This window comes from Ochotona curzoniae, unplaced genomic scaffold (genome assembly GCF_017591425.1).
Source record: "Ochotona curzoniae isolate NIBS_2020 unplaced genomic scaffold, NIBS_Ocur_1.0 contig_1274, whole genome shotgun sequence".
Classification (NCBI taxonomy): Eukaryota; Metazoa; Chordata; class Mammalia; order Lagomorpha; family Ochotonidae; genus Ochotona; species Ochotona curzoniae.
In genome coordinates, this window is record NW_024465023.1 from 19479454 (window position 1) to 19497328 (window position 17875).

Here is a 17875-nt window from a genome sequence, read left to right on the forward strand (position 1 = left end):
TAAAGCAATGTAAGATATGGTGTTAGCATTATGTTAGACTATTGTAAATTGTTTCAGAAAATGAGAAATTTAATTAAAATGTTTTAATTTTAAAATTAAATTGATGGTGCAAAATATAACTATAAATATGATTTTCAAATTCTCTATATTTGAAGATATTATCTTTGTGAAAACATGAGTTGGAAAGTTCTTACAAAGGATATTTTTTGAATAAGTTTTAAAGTTTCTGTGTCATATGAAGCATTCAAAATATAAATCACCTCTGGCATCTTAAGTAATTTAAAAAATGACTCATGTAGTTTTTATACTTATTTGTTTTTAATTTGATTTCTGTGTCTTAAAATAGCTTTGACCAAGCAGGGAAATTGAGTTTTAACATTTCAGGAATATAAATTCCAAAGTTCTTGCTATCGTATGGTTACCTAGAAGCTATTTGCATTTAAGCAATAATGTAAGCATGACAGTAAAAGTGATAAAAATGAACAATATTGTGCATGAGATTTTCTAATGCTTTGTGAATCAACTTTATCAGTTTGAACTCTCAATTTCTGAAATAACATCATTCTTAATTGCATATTGAAATTGAACATAAAATGATTTACCGAGACATATCCTTCATATGAAATATATTGTGTATGTGTTAAAAATCCTTGAGAGAAATGCATAATAATGATAATGTATATTTAGCTTAGGCATGCATTAATTTTGTAACTTTTTGTCAGTGTATATAAGTTACTTTGCATAGTGTCTTACAAACTTGAGTGGTAGTCATGCCTAGGTATTTACTAAAACTGGCTAAGTATTACCAACTACCCTTTTCTTTCATGATACTTTTCATTCATTCATTCTTTTCAAGATCTTTTAGCCAATTAAGATGCCTTCCAGCATTGTCAGCTTTTAAATCCAAATATGTTGTTTTATTTCTCAATTTACGGTTTATTTTGTCAAGATAATTAATACATGCGGTTACTGTAAAGTTAGGTTCTCAGATATTTTTCTGTTCAACCTGTGGTTGTTTCCCAAACAACCAATGTTATCATCTGGGAGCTTGTTAGAAATGTGGAATCTCAGACATAGTGAATCAGATTCTGCATTTGATTCAGATAAACCTAAAGGTTTGGAAATCAATATTCTATGATATCATCTGGGACTTCCCCTGACTATTGGATGTTCTCTGTCTTATTATGCTGGTGTCAGTACTGTTCTTATGTTTTAGCTCTAGGATTCCAGCTATTTAAATGTTTGATGTGAGTACATTATAATGCAAACTAGTAGTAAAACAAAACTGCAACCTGTGACCATAGAGTACGGTAATAACATGTCTGAGAACATGGACCTTCTGTGAGGTTCTTTGGAAAGCTATCCTATCAATCGTTCAGGGTCAGGAGGCCTTAAGATCTTTCTGGTCTGGAATATAGTTTTGTTTACATCCATACCAAATCAGTGTTTTACCAGGTTGCGGTGGAAATTTTCATTGTGATTATTCTACTTGTTTTTGTTTATTAACCCCCTTTTTTCCTATGGATAATTCTGTGTTGTCTGTGTTCAACATGTGGAAAATAGGAATCTCCATTCCTTTCTTGTATCTTCATCTGTGAGTTCTTCATGTTATTTTTCCTCTTCTCCCATTTTTGTCTTTATCTTCTGTTGTCTCAGTAAGGACTCTGATATATATACTTTGATGACAGATGTGATTGATGTATTCATTCTTTTCATACATAGAATCTGTTTCGTCTTCAATAACACTCTAATAACAAGTGTTTCTTTCACATACTCATTCTTACAGAATTGCTAGTTTTCTCCCTTTACAGGTTAAATTTTTTAGGATATTTTTCATTTTTGTAAAGTATCTCTTCCATTGTAGTTTCAACTCTCAGTCACCATTTTGTTATGTTGTTTTCTCATTGGTGTTTTGGGCACTGGGATCACAGTCTTTTACACTCAACTTCTGTCATAGTTCTTAGTAATCTAAGGACCCATGTGGGTTATCCTGCTGTTAACCAGACAGTCGATCTGCCTCATCCCCTCAATCCAGTCATCTTTTTGCATGGTCATAGTGCTGATGTTGTCACTTCTAAATATGACTCCATTTCTTAAATGATGAATCAGTGTTTCTCCATGGGCTTACTGTGCATTTCTAATAGATTTAATCCTCAGTTTATATCAGTCATTTCAAGTGTCTATAGCTCTCTTAAACCTCTACCCACCTTTACAGTAGAAGACTTTGCTTCCTTTTTTAGCCAAAATATTATTTCTCAAATAGTGTATTTTTGGCTGGTAGTTGCTATGTGCCCTGGTGAGAAAACTTGTGCTTTTACTACTTTGGCTAATGTTTCTCCCGGTATTCTCAGTAACATCACTGCCTGTGTATCTGTACAACGGAACTTGCATCCAGCTAACAGCACAGTCATATCTTCAGTCTTTTTATGTTGTCTAGCTAGTCATAACAAACTTCTATAGATATTTCATTTTTATGTGATGCATACATTTTCCCCCTAGTTTTTGTGGTTGTGTGTTTCAGTGCATGTATACATTTTGTGCTCGAATCAGGGTGAGCAAATCTAGGACCTCAAACCTTTACTGTTTCTTTGTCATGAAGATACTTTGAAGTCCTGTTTTTCTTCTTTAGAAAAATACTCAGTACATTATCATTAATTATTTAAAGGCACTCTACCATGAGATAGGCCAGAACTTCTTACTCCTGTCCAACTATAATTTGCTAGCCCTTTATCCAATCTTTTCTGTAATTTTCCATGATTCTTCTTGTCTTTGGTAACCAACATTCTACTTTCAGCTTCTATGAAATCAAGGTATTCAGATTCTATAGGAGTGAGATCATTTCATATTTATCTTTCTGTGCCTAGCTTATTGCTGTTAATGTGAAGTCCTCTAAGTCCATCTGTGCTGTCCTAAATGACAGGATATCATCTATGTTACGGTTTTGTCCATCTCCATTATAACAAGCCTAATCTAAAGTAATCTCATGGCTGGGGACAGCATTTAGTATAGCGAGTGAAGCTGCTGCCTGTAACACGGGCATCTCATATGGATGCTGGCTAATATCCCAGCTATTCTATGCCTGATCCAGCTACTTGCCAATGACCTAGAAAAGCAGACAAAGTATAGATCAAGTGTTTGGGACCTGGCTACCCATATGGGAGACACAAAGCTCCTAGCTTCTGCCTCCTGGCTTCAGACTGACCCTGCCTTGGCTGTTGTGGCTGCTGGAGCATAAGCCATTGAGTGTAATAACCATTTTTCTCTGTCTCCTTTCTCTCTGTAACAGACTTTGAAATAAATGTTTTTTTTTTAAATATACTAGCTTACATTTGTTTAAAAGAACTTTTCTGTAGTAATCTCCCTGGCTACGATGCAGTCTTCTTTTAGAAGTATTTACATTGCCTCTGCCAAACTGAACTTATTAAACAAATAAGTGTGTTCCTGGTATGGACCACTTTATAATCATTTTAAAAAAGAATCAAAGAGCTTCTTTCAGTAAGGAGTCAGCTTTGCAGTTCAGCTATGTTTGAAGTTGCTCAAAGCTGCCCTGGTGTTTGTAGCTAGTCTGTGATATTATCCTATTGAATATGAGCAGCTGCTAAGAATGCCAACATCATGGTCATTATGAATCAATATAAAAACAAAGCCACTTTATAATCATGGCTGAATACAGATAAAAGGAATAATGTTGACAAGACAATCCCTGGTGAACAAATATCCCTCTTGTTACTCCCAGAATAGACAATGAGTCTATCCTAGTTATGGGTCTAGCCTCCATATTCTTCCTGGAATTTAGATGAAAATTTGATCATTCCACTTCTTTGTAACACCAGAACAAAACAAAGCCTGGCTTCCTTGACCTTCACATCACCCAACTGGGGCCCAAATCATTAGGTTCTTTCTAGCATCCTCTTGGAGTCAGGCCTTTATGGTTCCCTTTTATGTGCTACCTGTCTAATTATTTAAGTAAATCAGCATATATAGGTATATTCCTAGTAATCTTTGGCTGAAAGAACTGAATATGGCATATGTGTTCATACTGTCTTCACCAAGCCTACAATAATCCGATTCCTGTGGATCACCCTGGTTTCTAGCTGTGATCATGGTGGTAACAATAGTTGGTTTTGAGAAACTAAGGGTTCTGAGTAAAATTGTTTGTTTTTGTATCCAGGTGCCTCAAGTAGTGCCAGGTCTGTAATTCAGTGTAAACTAATATATTTTATCAACACTGCAGAAACTTCTGTGATGTATTTGGTTACCAACATGAAGAATATAGAAATTCATAAACAAATTTAAATTGAATAAATTTAAATGTATGAATTACTTTTCTGTCAAGGGGCAAAACTTTGTTATAGAATGCTAAGTGAATTGGAAACTATTGGTTTCCAAATTCAAGGTGGTGCTGTAGGGACTATATTACTTTCTTATTAGACGTGACACCATGAAAGTAAAAGGAATGATAAGAAATGTCCATAAAATAGAAAAACCAAACATCAAATGTTATTCATTTATTTATTTATTTATGTTGGAAAGGCAGATATACAGAGAGGAGGAGAAACAGAAAGAGTGATCTTTCATCTGTCATCCACTAGTTCACTCACTCCCCAAGTGGCCACAGCAGCTGGTGCTAACTGATCTGAAGCAAGGGGGAGCTTCCTCCAGGTCTCCTATGTGTGTGCAGGATCCCAAGGGTTTGGACCATGCTCTGCTGCTTTCCCAGGCCACAATCGGGGAGCTGGGTGGGAAGTGGAGCAGCTGGGACACGAACCTGTGTCCATATGGGATCCTGGCACATGTAAGGCAAGGATTTAACCACTAGGCTATTGTGCTGGGCCAGGACATCAAGTGTTCTAAATCAGCTGTTTGAAGTATTAGTGGACCTTTGTATATACTTTGAATAGAAATAGTTTTTGTTTTCACTTTTAAAAAATTCTTTATTTTTTTTGTAAAGTCAGATATACAGAGAGGAGGAGAGACAGAGAGGAAGAGCTTCTGCCTGTTCATTAGCTCCCCAAGTGGCTGCAACAGCCAGAGCTTAACCAATCCGAAGCCAGGAGTCAGGAACTTCTTCTGGCTCTTCCATGTGGGTTCGGGGTCCGAGGCTTCAGGTCACCCTTGACTGCTTTCCCAGGCCACAAGCAGAGAGCTGTATGGGAAGCGGGGCTGCCAGGATGAGAACTGGTGGCCATATGGGATCCTGGCATGCGCAAAGTGAGGACTTTAGGCACTAGGCTACCGGACCGAGCCCTGTTTTTACTTTTTTAGTCATTTAAAGATCTATTTATTCAAACTGCAGAGTTATGGAGAAAGAAACATGGAAATCGTCCATCCTCTACTTGACTCCTCAAATGACCCAAACAGGGTTGGGTAGGCAGACACTGGGTGAGGGCAAAGGCAGCCTTCTCTGTCCAGTGTCCCATATTGGTACAAGGAATCAAATGACAGCCATCTTCCACTGGTTTTCCACATGCACCAGCATACAGCTGTATTAAAATTGGAGCAGTAGGAACTCACACTGGCACCTGTATGAGATGCCAGCAGCACAGGAGGCAGCTTGGCACTATGCAACAACACTGGTTTCTGATTTACATTGTTGCGTTATAGAATTCCATTGTCTTTTATTTTGCATTGTAAGTACGATTAATAATTTCATGCTGGTTTGTAAAAATTTGTATAAGCCTATACTACACTTTTGAACTTCTGAATTATTTATATGAAATTATTTGTACCAAGTACTTCAGAATCCGAAGTATGTACCAAGTACTTCAGAATCCGAAGAATGTTCACATATGAAACATTGAATGAATTAATAATCTATTAAAATCATTGCTGAAGTATATTGCATTATAAAATAGGTATTTTGTTGGAATAAGAGCATGTGCTCATATATGTATGTATTCACATATGCAAATATACACTGGGCAGGGATATAAACAAAAGAGGCATACATTGAACAGCTCGACGAGTTTTCTGAGGAAGCAAGATTAAAGACAGATAATATCAAATAGAGAGATATTTTCATGTACAAGGTGATTTCAAGGAGCTAGTTGTAGTTATCAGTACTTTTTGCTTTAACAAGCATTGTATCTGGCAAGAAGAAAATCAGTGAATTTCCTGACAAAATTTCTGTATAACAATGAGAGCTGAAATCGGAATATATATTTGAACTAATATTGAATAATACTTATGCAAAAGAGTTGAGGGGAAAAAATGTTTTGATTCACATGATGAGCTGACACAGTGAATATCTTAATGCTTGAAAGAGAAGTAGATCTTACAGTTACTGTGTGCATTCACAATCCTTGTATTGAAATACTCACCTTTGCTATCATGCTGCAGGCCATTGAGCAAGAAAAAGCCGAGAAGTTCAGAAAACTGCAAGATGCCAGCAGATCAGCTCAGGCCCTGGCGGAACAGATGGTGAATGGTAATTACGCAAAGTTGATTAGCTAATCTTCTTAGGGATTCGATAAACACATAGGTTCATATTTATCAACTGAATTATATTATACAAGCTTTTTGGAATACGCATTTAAAGGGAGTGTTTATATTTTATTATTCTTCCTTAATACTATGCAAATTGTCAAGGGAAATTCAACTTGGAGTCCACTGGAGGAAAATGGTGTGTTGTGTAATATTCTGATATGGAGAAGTCAATTTTAAAGTGAAATCTGCTAGCATTTATTTCCAATAATTTCACAACACTGGATTTGAATAAATGGTTGTTAATATAGCCCATATTTTATGTATAATTGATTTTGATTTGAATCATTTTATGATATATCAAGCATATTAAATAATATGAAAGGATTGATCATTATTTCTATAAACTAACAACATAGTTTACATTTCTTGTGGTATGACAATTTTCTTTATTTCATTTAATTTTTTCTTTGTTAACACTTATTTTGAAATGACTCCCTTTTTTGAGTAATATAAGAGCATAGTACATCATTTTTTCAGGTTTAAAGTATTAATTAACTATTTCTAAGAGCATAACAAAAATATCTATAAAAATTATTTACATAAAATGTTAACAATTTCTATATTTTGCAATAGCTCTACTTGTTTTTTTTTCAATTAGCAAAGGATATATTTGTAAACAAATAGAACAAATTGTGTGTCAACATTTCTGAGATTCTGTTTGCATTCTTGGGCATAAAATTTCTGTATGAATTATTTGCACTTTAATTGCTATGTTGACATTAAAAAGTTCAGTGATTTTCATTGGAAATCAATTAATTTGCTGCTTCTAATGAGCCCCAAGACTGTATTGGGCAGACACATAAATAAGAAATATAATACCTGAGATTTGGGTTAATAATTTATGAACCATATAAATACTGAAAAATAATAGGTTGTTTAGATGTGTTTTGATGCTAGTTTTAATTGATACATTAAACAGCATAAGTAAATACCAATTACAGCACCTGAAAATATTCTAGTAGTTATTATATTATTTCCCACAGGAACTACCGAGAAAATTCTGGATAAATGAGGGTTTTAGGACTCTAGCCTTCTTATTAGTCTTGAGGAAATTAGCAACTTCCTGGACAATCAGTGAGCATAGATGGGGAAACATTGGGTGTGGAGTAACTGTTTGTACTGATGTTTGGTTATAAGGAAAAGATGAGATTCCAAATTATTTACTTCCATGTGAAAGTGGATACAGTATAACTTTCTGTAAGATTTGATCTTATTAAAGTGTAATAACGTTATAAAATAACATAAAATTTTAAAAATTTTAGCAATTAAATTGTAAATAATTTGTTTCTCAGTAGCATAGATTTGGAGAAAAAAAATGATTTGAGCATTGTTTTAAACTACTGACTTCAAAATAAAGCCCCTTGCATACAGGGAAGGTAGTTAGATTTAAATACGTCATATTCATTTCTATACCTGAAACAATGTGTTCTTTGTTTTTATTTGTTAAAGATTAGACTTCATTCTCTTTTTAAAGAAAGAGTTATTTATTTGTTATCGCAAATACAGATATAGATGGAGGAGGGATAGAAAGATCTTCCTACATTTCACAAGTTCACTCCTCAAATGGCTGCAGTGGCTAGAGCTGAGCTGATCTGAAGCCAGGAGTGCAAAGCCGCTTTTGTGTCTCCCACATGCAGGATCCCGAGAGCCTGGGCCGCCCTCGACTTCCATCCCAGAACACAAGCAGAGATCTGGATGGGAAGTGGGGCAGCTGGGATTAGAACCAGCATCCATATGGGATCCTTGTGCTTGTGAGTGGAGGACTAGCCAGTGGCACAATCATGCCTGGTTCTTAGACTTCATTCTTAATTTTTCCTGTAAAGTAGTACTCTACAAACACATAAATATTATTATGAGCTAGGTATAATGAAAAACAAAGTCTCATTTATGTAAACGACTTTCTTTCATGATTATTGAAATGGGCAAAAATAGCTGTATCAGACCATTTGTTTTAAAACATATATATTTATGTATTTATAAATATATATATATATATATATCCATCTTCTGTTCTTTCAGCAGTAAAATTGTTTTACTATGATTATTTAGCCGGATTAATGGTGTGTTTTTAGTGTTAAACTTGCTTCACATTCAGTTTCCAAATGTAGTTGTCTGTGTATTAATAAAAAGCCTGAAGACACATTAAGGGAATGTTTAAATGAAAGTAGAAACTCTTTTAGTATGTCAAAGTTAAAGGCTATCTCAAAGCTATCATTGCTGTACCCAGCACAGTAGTGTAGTGGCTCTTGGCTCCTGGCTTCGGATTGGCTCAGCTCCAGCCATTGAGGCCACTTGGGGAGTGAATTAGCGGATGGAAGATCTTCCTCTCTGTCTCTCCTCCTCTCTATATCTGACTTTCCAATAAAAATAAATAAAATCTTTAAGCAAAAAAAAAAAAAAAACCCTGTGATTGCCTCAGTACTGGCTCACAGTATTTCAGGAGAATACCTAGTAAGTGTGATAGATATAATAACAAAGAATCTGAAGGGTTATAGTGGTTCTAGAGTGGAGTCTTGCATTTTGGTTTATGGCTTGCTGCGAATGTGCACAGGGAGCGGGTCGTTTGAGTTTGAGACACAAAATTGTGTCAGCTAGGTAAGGCAACGTTTATACTCAGCTTGGTTCCTCAGTAAACTAAATTTATCAAGATCTTTCCTTCATATCCCTGTGAAGGATTTTAAATTCGCAGTTAAGTCTTCTCATTGGACATTTTTATGAAGAATAATTTGGTAACAGACGTCACACAATTGGGGCCTGGAAAGAGTACTGGGTAGAGTAGTCCAGCCCCACCTTAGTGAATGTATGCATTTTCACAGTTGTATGCATTTCCTCTTTGATTTTGTTTTCCCTCACTGCTGGGCTATTGGAGTTAGATTTGCACTCCTGCGACTGATCCTTAAGATGATATTCCACAAAGAATTCACATCCAATAAATAATAATTGATATAATCATCTTTCGTGATTTAACCTCATCCAAAGAAAAAGCCTCTGTCCTTGTGAGTGTGTGTGTGGGGATGAGTGTGACAAAGAGGAATAGAGAGCTAGAGAGAGAGAGCACATGGGTCATGGCCATGCCTGTTGTTGAGAGAAACCTGTTATGAAAACAATTATACGTAGAAATCCTTTAACTAAATTTCATGTGTTCTACTCAGAAGGGGGTTTAGTATAAATTAATAGAAGCAAAGAATTAATTTTACAAACCTATTTTAGCAACTGGTACACCAGTTGTGTACAAGTTAGTATGCACATGGAGACCTGTATAATTCAACTTCAGGCTTTCATGAATCTTGAAGATATTTCTTTTACCTTTTTGAAGCTGTTATGTTGAATGCCAAATGGAGGTATAATGACCCTCACATAAAGTGCATTAAATAATAAGAGACTGCTTATTAGCAACTTCACATTTTCATTCCAAATATTCTCCCAAATCAAGAACTCAGAAAACACAGTTTTGGCATTATTCTCCCTTGGATAGCTAATGATGAATATACTTGATGAGGAATACTTCACTTTAAGTGGCAGTTCTGAAGTACTTGCGTAGAAGGTGGTGCACAATTAAAATCATTCCAACAGTCTGTTATGCACTGTACACAGGTGATAAAATTAATGGATGCACTTCAAGTAATGATCCATTTCCTCTGGGTATAATGTATTTATTCTTAGACTATTTCAGGGGTTGTTTAAGCTGTGAGATGCGAATGGATTATGATCCATTATCCCTGAAATTCTAATGTGCTGCTGCAAAATGGTTTTCCTAAGTATTGTTCATAATGCTGGTGAGTTAGTGTTTGTGTTTTTAAGCAGCTAACAAAAAAATCAGAAAAGCAATGGCCCAAGTGATTGATATTTTGTAGATGTCTAAACTTAGAAACTGTTATGAAAATTAATGTTTTCAATTCTGCTAAGGAGCATAGTTCTATGAATACATGCAAAATAGTGATGCATGTAATAAAAGATTTTCATACTTGAACATTCCCTTCCAGAATCCGAGAACCAGTGTTTATTCAAGGGATGGTTAGTGAACATTCTGAAATCATGAGTTGTATTGGCAAATGGATGAGAATTAATTTGTGAAATTTGTGAGCAACAGCACTTTAATTTTTAATTTAAGTGTGATAGATTCAATGTTGTGGCATGTGCTTCTCATGCCCTGTCCAAGAATTTGAAAGTACATCTGGAGTAAGTGCGACAGTGTTCCTGTGTGTATGTGACTTTCTGATTCTGTGTTTGTCACTCCCTTGTGCTTTTATTCATACACAGTGCGCTGTTGAGTTGGCACTTGGTGCGTTTGTCCGTGTAGTTATTTTGCTTGGATTCACAAAAACAACATTATAAGATACTGCCGGAAACTGCCTATGAGGACTGAGTCTAGAAAGTCTAGTTAGCAACAAGCATATTCACGTGTGACGTAATACAATGTTTAGATTATAATATTTTCACATTTAAAGTTATGATTCCCTGGCTTTCTTATATCTTCATTAGTGACATCTACAAATTTCATTTTTTGTCTAAGTATTAAAAGTTTGAGTAATATATAATATAACTAGAAAATTCTGCTTAAATTTTTGATTTTGGCTTTCCCTAACTACAGTTGCAAACAGCTAGGAATATGTAAGCAAATATTCTACAATTCCTTAAAAAACTCTTAAGAATATATAACTGAGCATTGATATAACTTTTTAAGTAGTTTTGTACATTAAACTCTGTATATCCCATTTTATGTCCATATTTATGTAATAAAAACTTAGTTAATAATTTTTAAAGATAGTAATCAATTTTTACCTTAAAGAACTTGTTCATACAAAAGCAATCTCTCTCTAATTTCATCACTTGAGTGATCTGGTCTTTTTTCTTTATTCCAGAATATTTTTTTGTTATTTTCTCTACTTTAACATTGCTTAATAAGTATTGGTCAAATAGCATGTATCAGAATTATGTACAAATATCTGCTGTATATTAACTCAGAACTCTCACAAGTATCCTATGGAATTAATTCTCTTTTGACCTCATTTTGTGGATAGGAAAAATGAGACTCAATAAAATTAAATTAGTAATCTTGATTCAGCAGCCTAGTAGGGAAGGTACATTTGAACTTAACCCTGGTACCAGAATACTTCCTATTTGCAATTCAGCTTCCTGCTAACACAGCTGAGCAGCTAGTAGGTGAGATCTCATATGCATGGGTCTCTGCCTGTCACATGGGAAATTTGCATGACTCCTGGCTCATGACTGTGGTCTGGCCTTGGCCGTGACCATTGTAGCCATTTGGAGAGTGAACCAACGAACGCAAACTCACTAGCTATCGTCCTCTGCGGACCTTTTTCCCTCTCCCTTGTCCATCCAACACTTTGTTTTTGAAAAAATTATATATATGTATATATATTTCTGAAAAAAAATATATATTATTACTCATATAATATCCCTATTAAGGAAGAAATATAAAAACTATGTATAAGCAAATTTAAAATTTGTGAAGCAAATCTAGAGATTTGCATATTTTAAATGACAGCAGAGTATATTTTTGAAGGATAACAGTGGTAATGGTATCTTTGTTTCAGTTTTTTCCTTGGTACAATTTTCTGCATTCAGTATCATTCACTATAGATGCCCTTAAAACTTTTACAGCAACTTTTACACTTATAAATAAAAGTTTTCTCATATTAGAATATGTATTGTTCCTAATGTTTGTTTCAGCCTCTTAGGTCCATGAATGATCCATTTCTGGTCTTGTACAGCAGAAATACAGAAATAATTTGTTTTTCTTGGTTTTAAATGCATATAAATAATATTTCAGTGAATTCTAAGACTAATTTTGAAAGTATAAACAAAGTTCTTAATGTACAGAATTGTTAATGTTTATTTGGAAACATCCAAAAAAGTATTCATTTACAGTCTATTTTTGAGTTTTGCATTTGACTTTTTTACCTGTTTTTAAAATTCCAAATGGATTCTACATGGGTACATCGAATGTCTTGCTATTTATTATTTTATGGCATTCATATTTGATAAGATGCAACTCTAATGATTTGCAGTCATCAGAAATCATCTTCATACTTTTCACATATTTAATGCTAAGTAATTTTGTTTGAATTCATAGAATGAATACCTTTGTAGTTGTGGTATACCAGTTTTCAGATCCTTTCTTTCAATCTGTGACTTCAGGGCATATACTTAAGTTTTTCCCCCTTTCTAGAGGGTGTTAATGCCGACAGCATCAAGCAAGCCTCGGAACAGCTGAACAGCCGGTGGATGGAGTTCTGTCAGCTGCTAAGTGACAGGCTACACTGGCTGGAGTACCAGAACAGCATTATCACTTTCTATAATCAGCTACAACAATTGGAGCAGATGATAACTACTGCTGAAAACTGGTTGAAAAGCCAGCCTGCCACTGCATCAGAGCCAGCAGCAATTAAAAGCCAGTTGAAAATGTGTAAGGTAAGAGTCTTCCCTCCTGTATTTGGAACATGATGGGTATTGTGTGTCTTTGCAGTTTTCAAGAGCACAGTGGCAAAGTGTTTCGTACTGAAACTTTAGCCTCCTATGGATTTAGCTAAGCCAGTCAAGATGAAACCATAAGCGATGAAAAGCAGTTGGAATGGATCATATACAGATTAACGAACTGTAAATTTGGAATGTAACTTTGCAAAAGGGAGAGGTGATTTTGGGATTGTGAAAATTACAAAAACCAGCCTCAACTTTGAAACTCTTCATTTGCTTAGAAAGAAAAAAGTCCAGTCCCAATTCTAAAAGGTGAAATCCATACAGATAATAGAAAACACAGGTAACAATAAACCTGTAGGCTCTACAACAGGACACATAAGGAGACTTTAAAGCTGAAGGCCCATTCCAACTAGCAAAATTTGAAGAAGGTTTCTTTACAGAAACATGGCTTCAATATGGTTGGGATGCAGAGGAGTCACAAGGGCTAGTGAAATAATCCAGCCTAAGAGTGGTAACTTCCTTTGAGCAACAAACAATCCGGGGAAAGAAATGCTAAAGGATTGAGTCAGAGTCTCATGGAAAAGACAGCCTTAGGAGCCAGCTCAAGACCTGCCCTAAAGACATGGCTGGGAGAAGAACCACAGGACTTCCCTTCCCTGTTTACATCCCGCATGTGACCAGATCTCAGGTCATATGTGAGCGAAGTGCTGTGATTGCCAACTGTCAGTCTTGTGGCACACAGAAAAAGGGTGGGCGGTGTGTCTGTGGACTTCAACTGAGAAAGATACTAAAAGGACATTTGTATAAGTGAAACTTACAAAGAAATTAAAACCAGATTGATTTTTGTCCCATCCTTGTTGTAAACTATGCATTTATGCATGGAAGGAAAATTGATTAAATAGTGAAATGAAATGTTCCCGGAATAAACTTTTCATGACTGATTGAGAAGAATGTGTTTAGCACAAAAAGTTACGAATGGGGGCTAATTTGTGTACTTACAAGTAGTGGTTTGAATAAAGTGAAAGCGAAACTTGGAAAAAGTGTTGAGCTCAGAATGTGGTAGGACATTAAAAAGTCAAAGAGAAAAACAGTTGAAGGACCTGATAGTTCTTCAGTAATTTATAGCTTTGATAGGATATGAAAAGAAAATCAAGAGACATATTTTAGGATAAAGACTATAGTACGCATATCCATGTAGTTTATTGGTGTACATCCAAATCCAGGCTATTCCTGTACTTCCAATCATCTTATTGTTGAATAAGTACAATCTTTGGGTTTTATCTATGAGTTAGTGGAATAAGCGACCTAATTTATTTCTTACAGCAGAAATCTGATGTTACCTTAGCCTGATTACAATCAGATACAGAAATCATTAATAACACCACCTGCAAACTACCTTTATCCATAAAATATGATATATCATCAACATTTTAATGAAAACTATGTACTATGTGTAATGGAAACATGCCTGTTGAACCTGAAAGGCCTTTTCAACCATAATTAAGTTACCTTTTAATTTAATTTTCCACGAACTTTTCGAAATACCTTTGTATATTCTAATGTAGCCAAGAATGGTGGCTTGACAGCTAGGTTGCCATAACAACATAAACCAGATGGCTTAAGCAATAGCAGTTTTTCCCCTCAAAGTTCTGGAAGGTAGAAAACTTGAGGTTTATACCTGCAATGTCATGATACACTTGCATAGAAGAATGATGGCCTTGTGACTATATGAAGGACTATAGTATTGTAATAATTATGGGCGGAAGTGGGAATGGGGGAGAGGAGAGGAGAGAAATCCCTGAGCCTAAGAAACTGCATCATGAAAAAAATAATAAAATTCTAGATGCGTCCAATGGTACCTCCTTGATGACAGGGCATTCGAATGCCTTTGTGATGAGTCGTAATTAGAGAGAGCTAGACTCAAGCTGAAGGAACACAGTGAATGAAAGCACAAGACTGCAAGCCACTCAAAAGTTGCGCATCCATTCTGGTTGTATAGGAACTGAGACGTAGGAGGAGTGACAAAGGTTACAAAAGGCCGCTGTGCAGGGGACAGTTTTTTTTTTTTGTTTTGTTTTGTTTTTAATAAATTTGAGGGTCATTTGGCAATTGGCAATTGCTAGATGTTGTATGCACCAGGGAATTTCAAAAATATCTTGAAAATGGATTCAAAACAAAAAGTTATTCATGCATATGACAAGATTCAAGAAATTCTTAAAAACTGGGTATGGTGGAAAACCAATGTAGATTTTTTAAAAAGGTTTATTTATTTTTTTATTAGAAAGACAGATATACAGAGAGGAGGATCTGTCTGCTGATTCATTCCCCAAGTGACCATAACAGCCAGAGCTGAGCCAATCCGAAGCCAGGAGTCTCCTGGGTCTCCCACGTGGGTGCAGGTTCTCAGGGCTTTGAACTGTCCTCGACTGCTTTCCCAGGCCACACTTAGGGAGCTGGGTGGGAAGTGGGGCCGCCCATGGTTAGAGCTGGAGCCCATATGGGATCCCAGTGCATGCAAGGTGAGGACTTTAGCCACTAGGCTGCTATACTGAGCCCTATAAAAATTTTTTATACTTTATATATCCAAATATTTTTTATCTTTTAATTGGTTTTCTCTGAGCAGTTTGTAATAAGAGCAAGTAAATATAATCTTGAGGTTTAGGAAAATACTCTAAGTAGAAAAATATTCACTTTGTTATATCCAACCCCAAACATTGAAAATGATGACAGACTCAGTCCTCTTGATCACCTCTTTATACTTTGCCACTTGCCTATTGGTTTCTAGTCCTTTGATGTTTTGATTTTGGCAATATATTTAACAGGGTAAGTTCAGTATTCATATAAACGCTAAAATGTATGCTATTTGGCTGTGGTTAGTGGTAAGCAAATAAATGATCATGGTGTGTTTGTCATTACTTCCTCTTATTTGGAGATGCTTTACATCACTAGACTGCAGATTTAGCTCCTAATCTAATCCTGGAAAGAAACGGTTCCCCTAATATGTTGGGGTTAACAGCATTGTTTCAATTTGGAGGAATTCCATGGCTCCTTTCTGAGAAAAACACAGAAGCTTTCATCAGGCAGTCATATCAATTTGAAAGATAAGCAAACCCACAGGGGCAAACTTACACTGCAGGAAAATCACAGCTAGTATTTTTCTGAAAATAATGGCTAATTGTTAACAGCTTTTAAATGATGTATATTTCCATTCAAAATGATCTTTCCTATGATTTCTTTTCAGTACTTCCAGGTCTCAACTGAACACTTGCCCAAATGTTTTATTAGTTTCACAGCTCCCTTAGTTTATCCGAACACACTTGGCTATACTGTAGGATACTTCTCTAGTCCCTGGACAGGAAAAATGACTCCATTCCATCTGGCCAAATGTAAATCAGGTTGTTAACTCTTATAACACCATCACTACAATTTTAAAATCTGGAAGACAAAATATATATCTGTACATTTATAATAAAGAAACACGAAGTGTTTCACATAACTTCTCACCTTCTTCATCCATGAATGCATGCTGATCTTCTAGTGCTTGGTTGAGAAAGTGTGTTTTTGAACGATGAAGATGTGCCATCTCATTTTCCTATAAGTCTTTACTATTTACCTAAAGAAGTGAACTGTCATACCTTAACTTACCTGAATCAATCCATCCTTTTACAGCCACATATTCTGTTCTACAACCAGGACAAGTAGCATTGTCCATTAGGTGCTCTTGCCAGAGTGAATCATACTGTCGAAAACATATTTCACTTTTTGCAGTATAATGGGTGCAACTGTTAGTCAATATGCTAAGTGAAATACGTCAGTCCCAAGAAGATGTTTTCTCTGATATGTGATACTTAATATAACTATAGAAAAAGTATATAGGAAAGGACATGGTTTTGTGAATTGATTTTTGTTTTTAGCCCTTGTAGTCCTGTGGAACTGACTTTCTACCAATTACTTGTTGAGTATTATGGTTAGTGGCACATAAAGCCTCTAATTATGTGAATTGAATTTTTTTTTTTGTAAAACTTTTCGAAAAAGCAAAGGAAGTTTGGAGAGGAAGGGCGTGAAGGAGGGAAATATGACTATCTTGAAATTGCACATATGAAGTATTTTCCGTTTATACCAATTTGCATAAGATATCTCTGTCAACATCAAGGGAAAAGTTATTCTGTTATACATACTTCTAAAACTAATTGCTGATTTTTTTTGCATTTTCATTTTGATTTCCAAGAGGCCCAGATTCAAATTTACTTCATAGTTACTGTAATTCTTTCAATTTCCCACCTTTCAATTTCCTAATTGGCCCATGATCAAGTTTTTAATTTAAATGATACTGCTTTTTACATATTAAATAGTAAATGATCCCCAAGTAATTTTTGTAAAAGTTGAATAGGTGTGATTTATAAATAAATAGCCATGGCAATAATACATGTAAGAAGAAAATTGCAGAATTTCACCTTGAGTTTAAATTATATCTATTAAATGCAAACTGACTGCAGTCTCAAACTGACTACAATGTCACTGGCAGCACAAATATCAAAACATATATGGAAATAATAGAATTGACCCGAAGAAAAATGTCAGGAATTTGAATCATATGTATAATTTTAGAAACTAAATTTTCAGAGAAAGGTAAGTACATAAACGTCGGTAATGTTTTTATTTATCGTGACATTTTTAAGAAAAATATTTTTAAAATTGTGAGATGGTGTTCTTGATTTTTAAATGTTAGTATATATTTTGTCATTTTAGCACATCTGTGAACTAGTTCTATGTCCCTTGCTAATCCGCCCCATGTTGCTTGTGACTAACTGTATTGGACAGCACATCTGTATCCATCTCATCTCGGCATTCAAGCCAGGGTATTATGAAGATTATACAAGGTGCTACTAATTTGTCCAGAACAGTAAGAGAAAGTATGGACAAACCGTTAGCCTAATTAAGCCCTTTT

The 17875-nt window shown here is 35.2% G+C and overlaps 1 protein-coding gene across 1 annotated transcript in view; it reads left to right on the plus strand.

The window, feature by feature from the left end:
* The window catches only part of DMD (dystrophin), a 1921612-nt gene that overhangs the window by 704171 nt on the left and 1199566 nt on the right, over window positions 1–17875 (plus strand). Inside the window, exons 19-20 of the mRNA XM_041000021.1 lie at window positions 6340–6427; window positions 12680–12921. Of these exons, the coding sequence (XP_040855955.1) occupies window positions 6340–6427; window positions 12680–12921 (330 nt within the window). The remainder of the gene's footprint in view (window positions 1–6339; window positions 6428–12679; window positions 12922–17875) is intronic.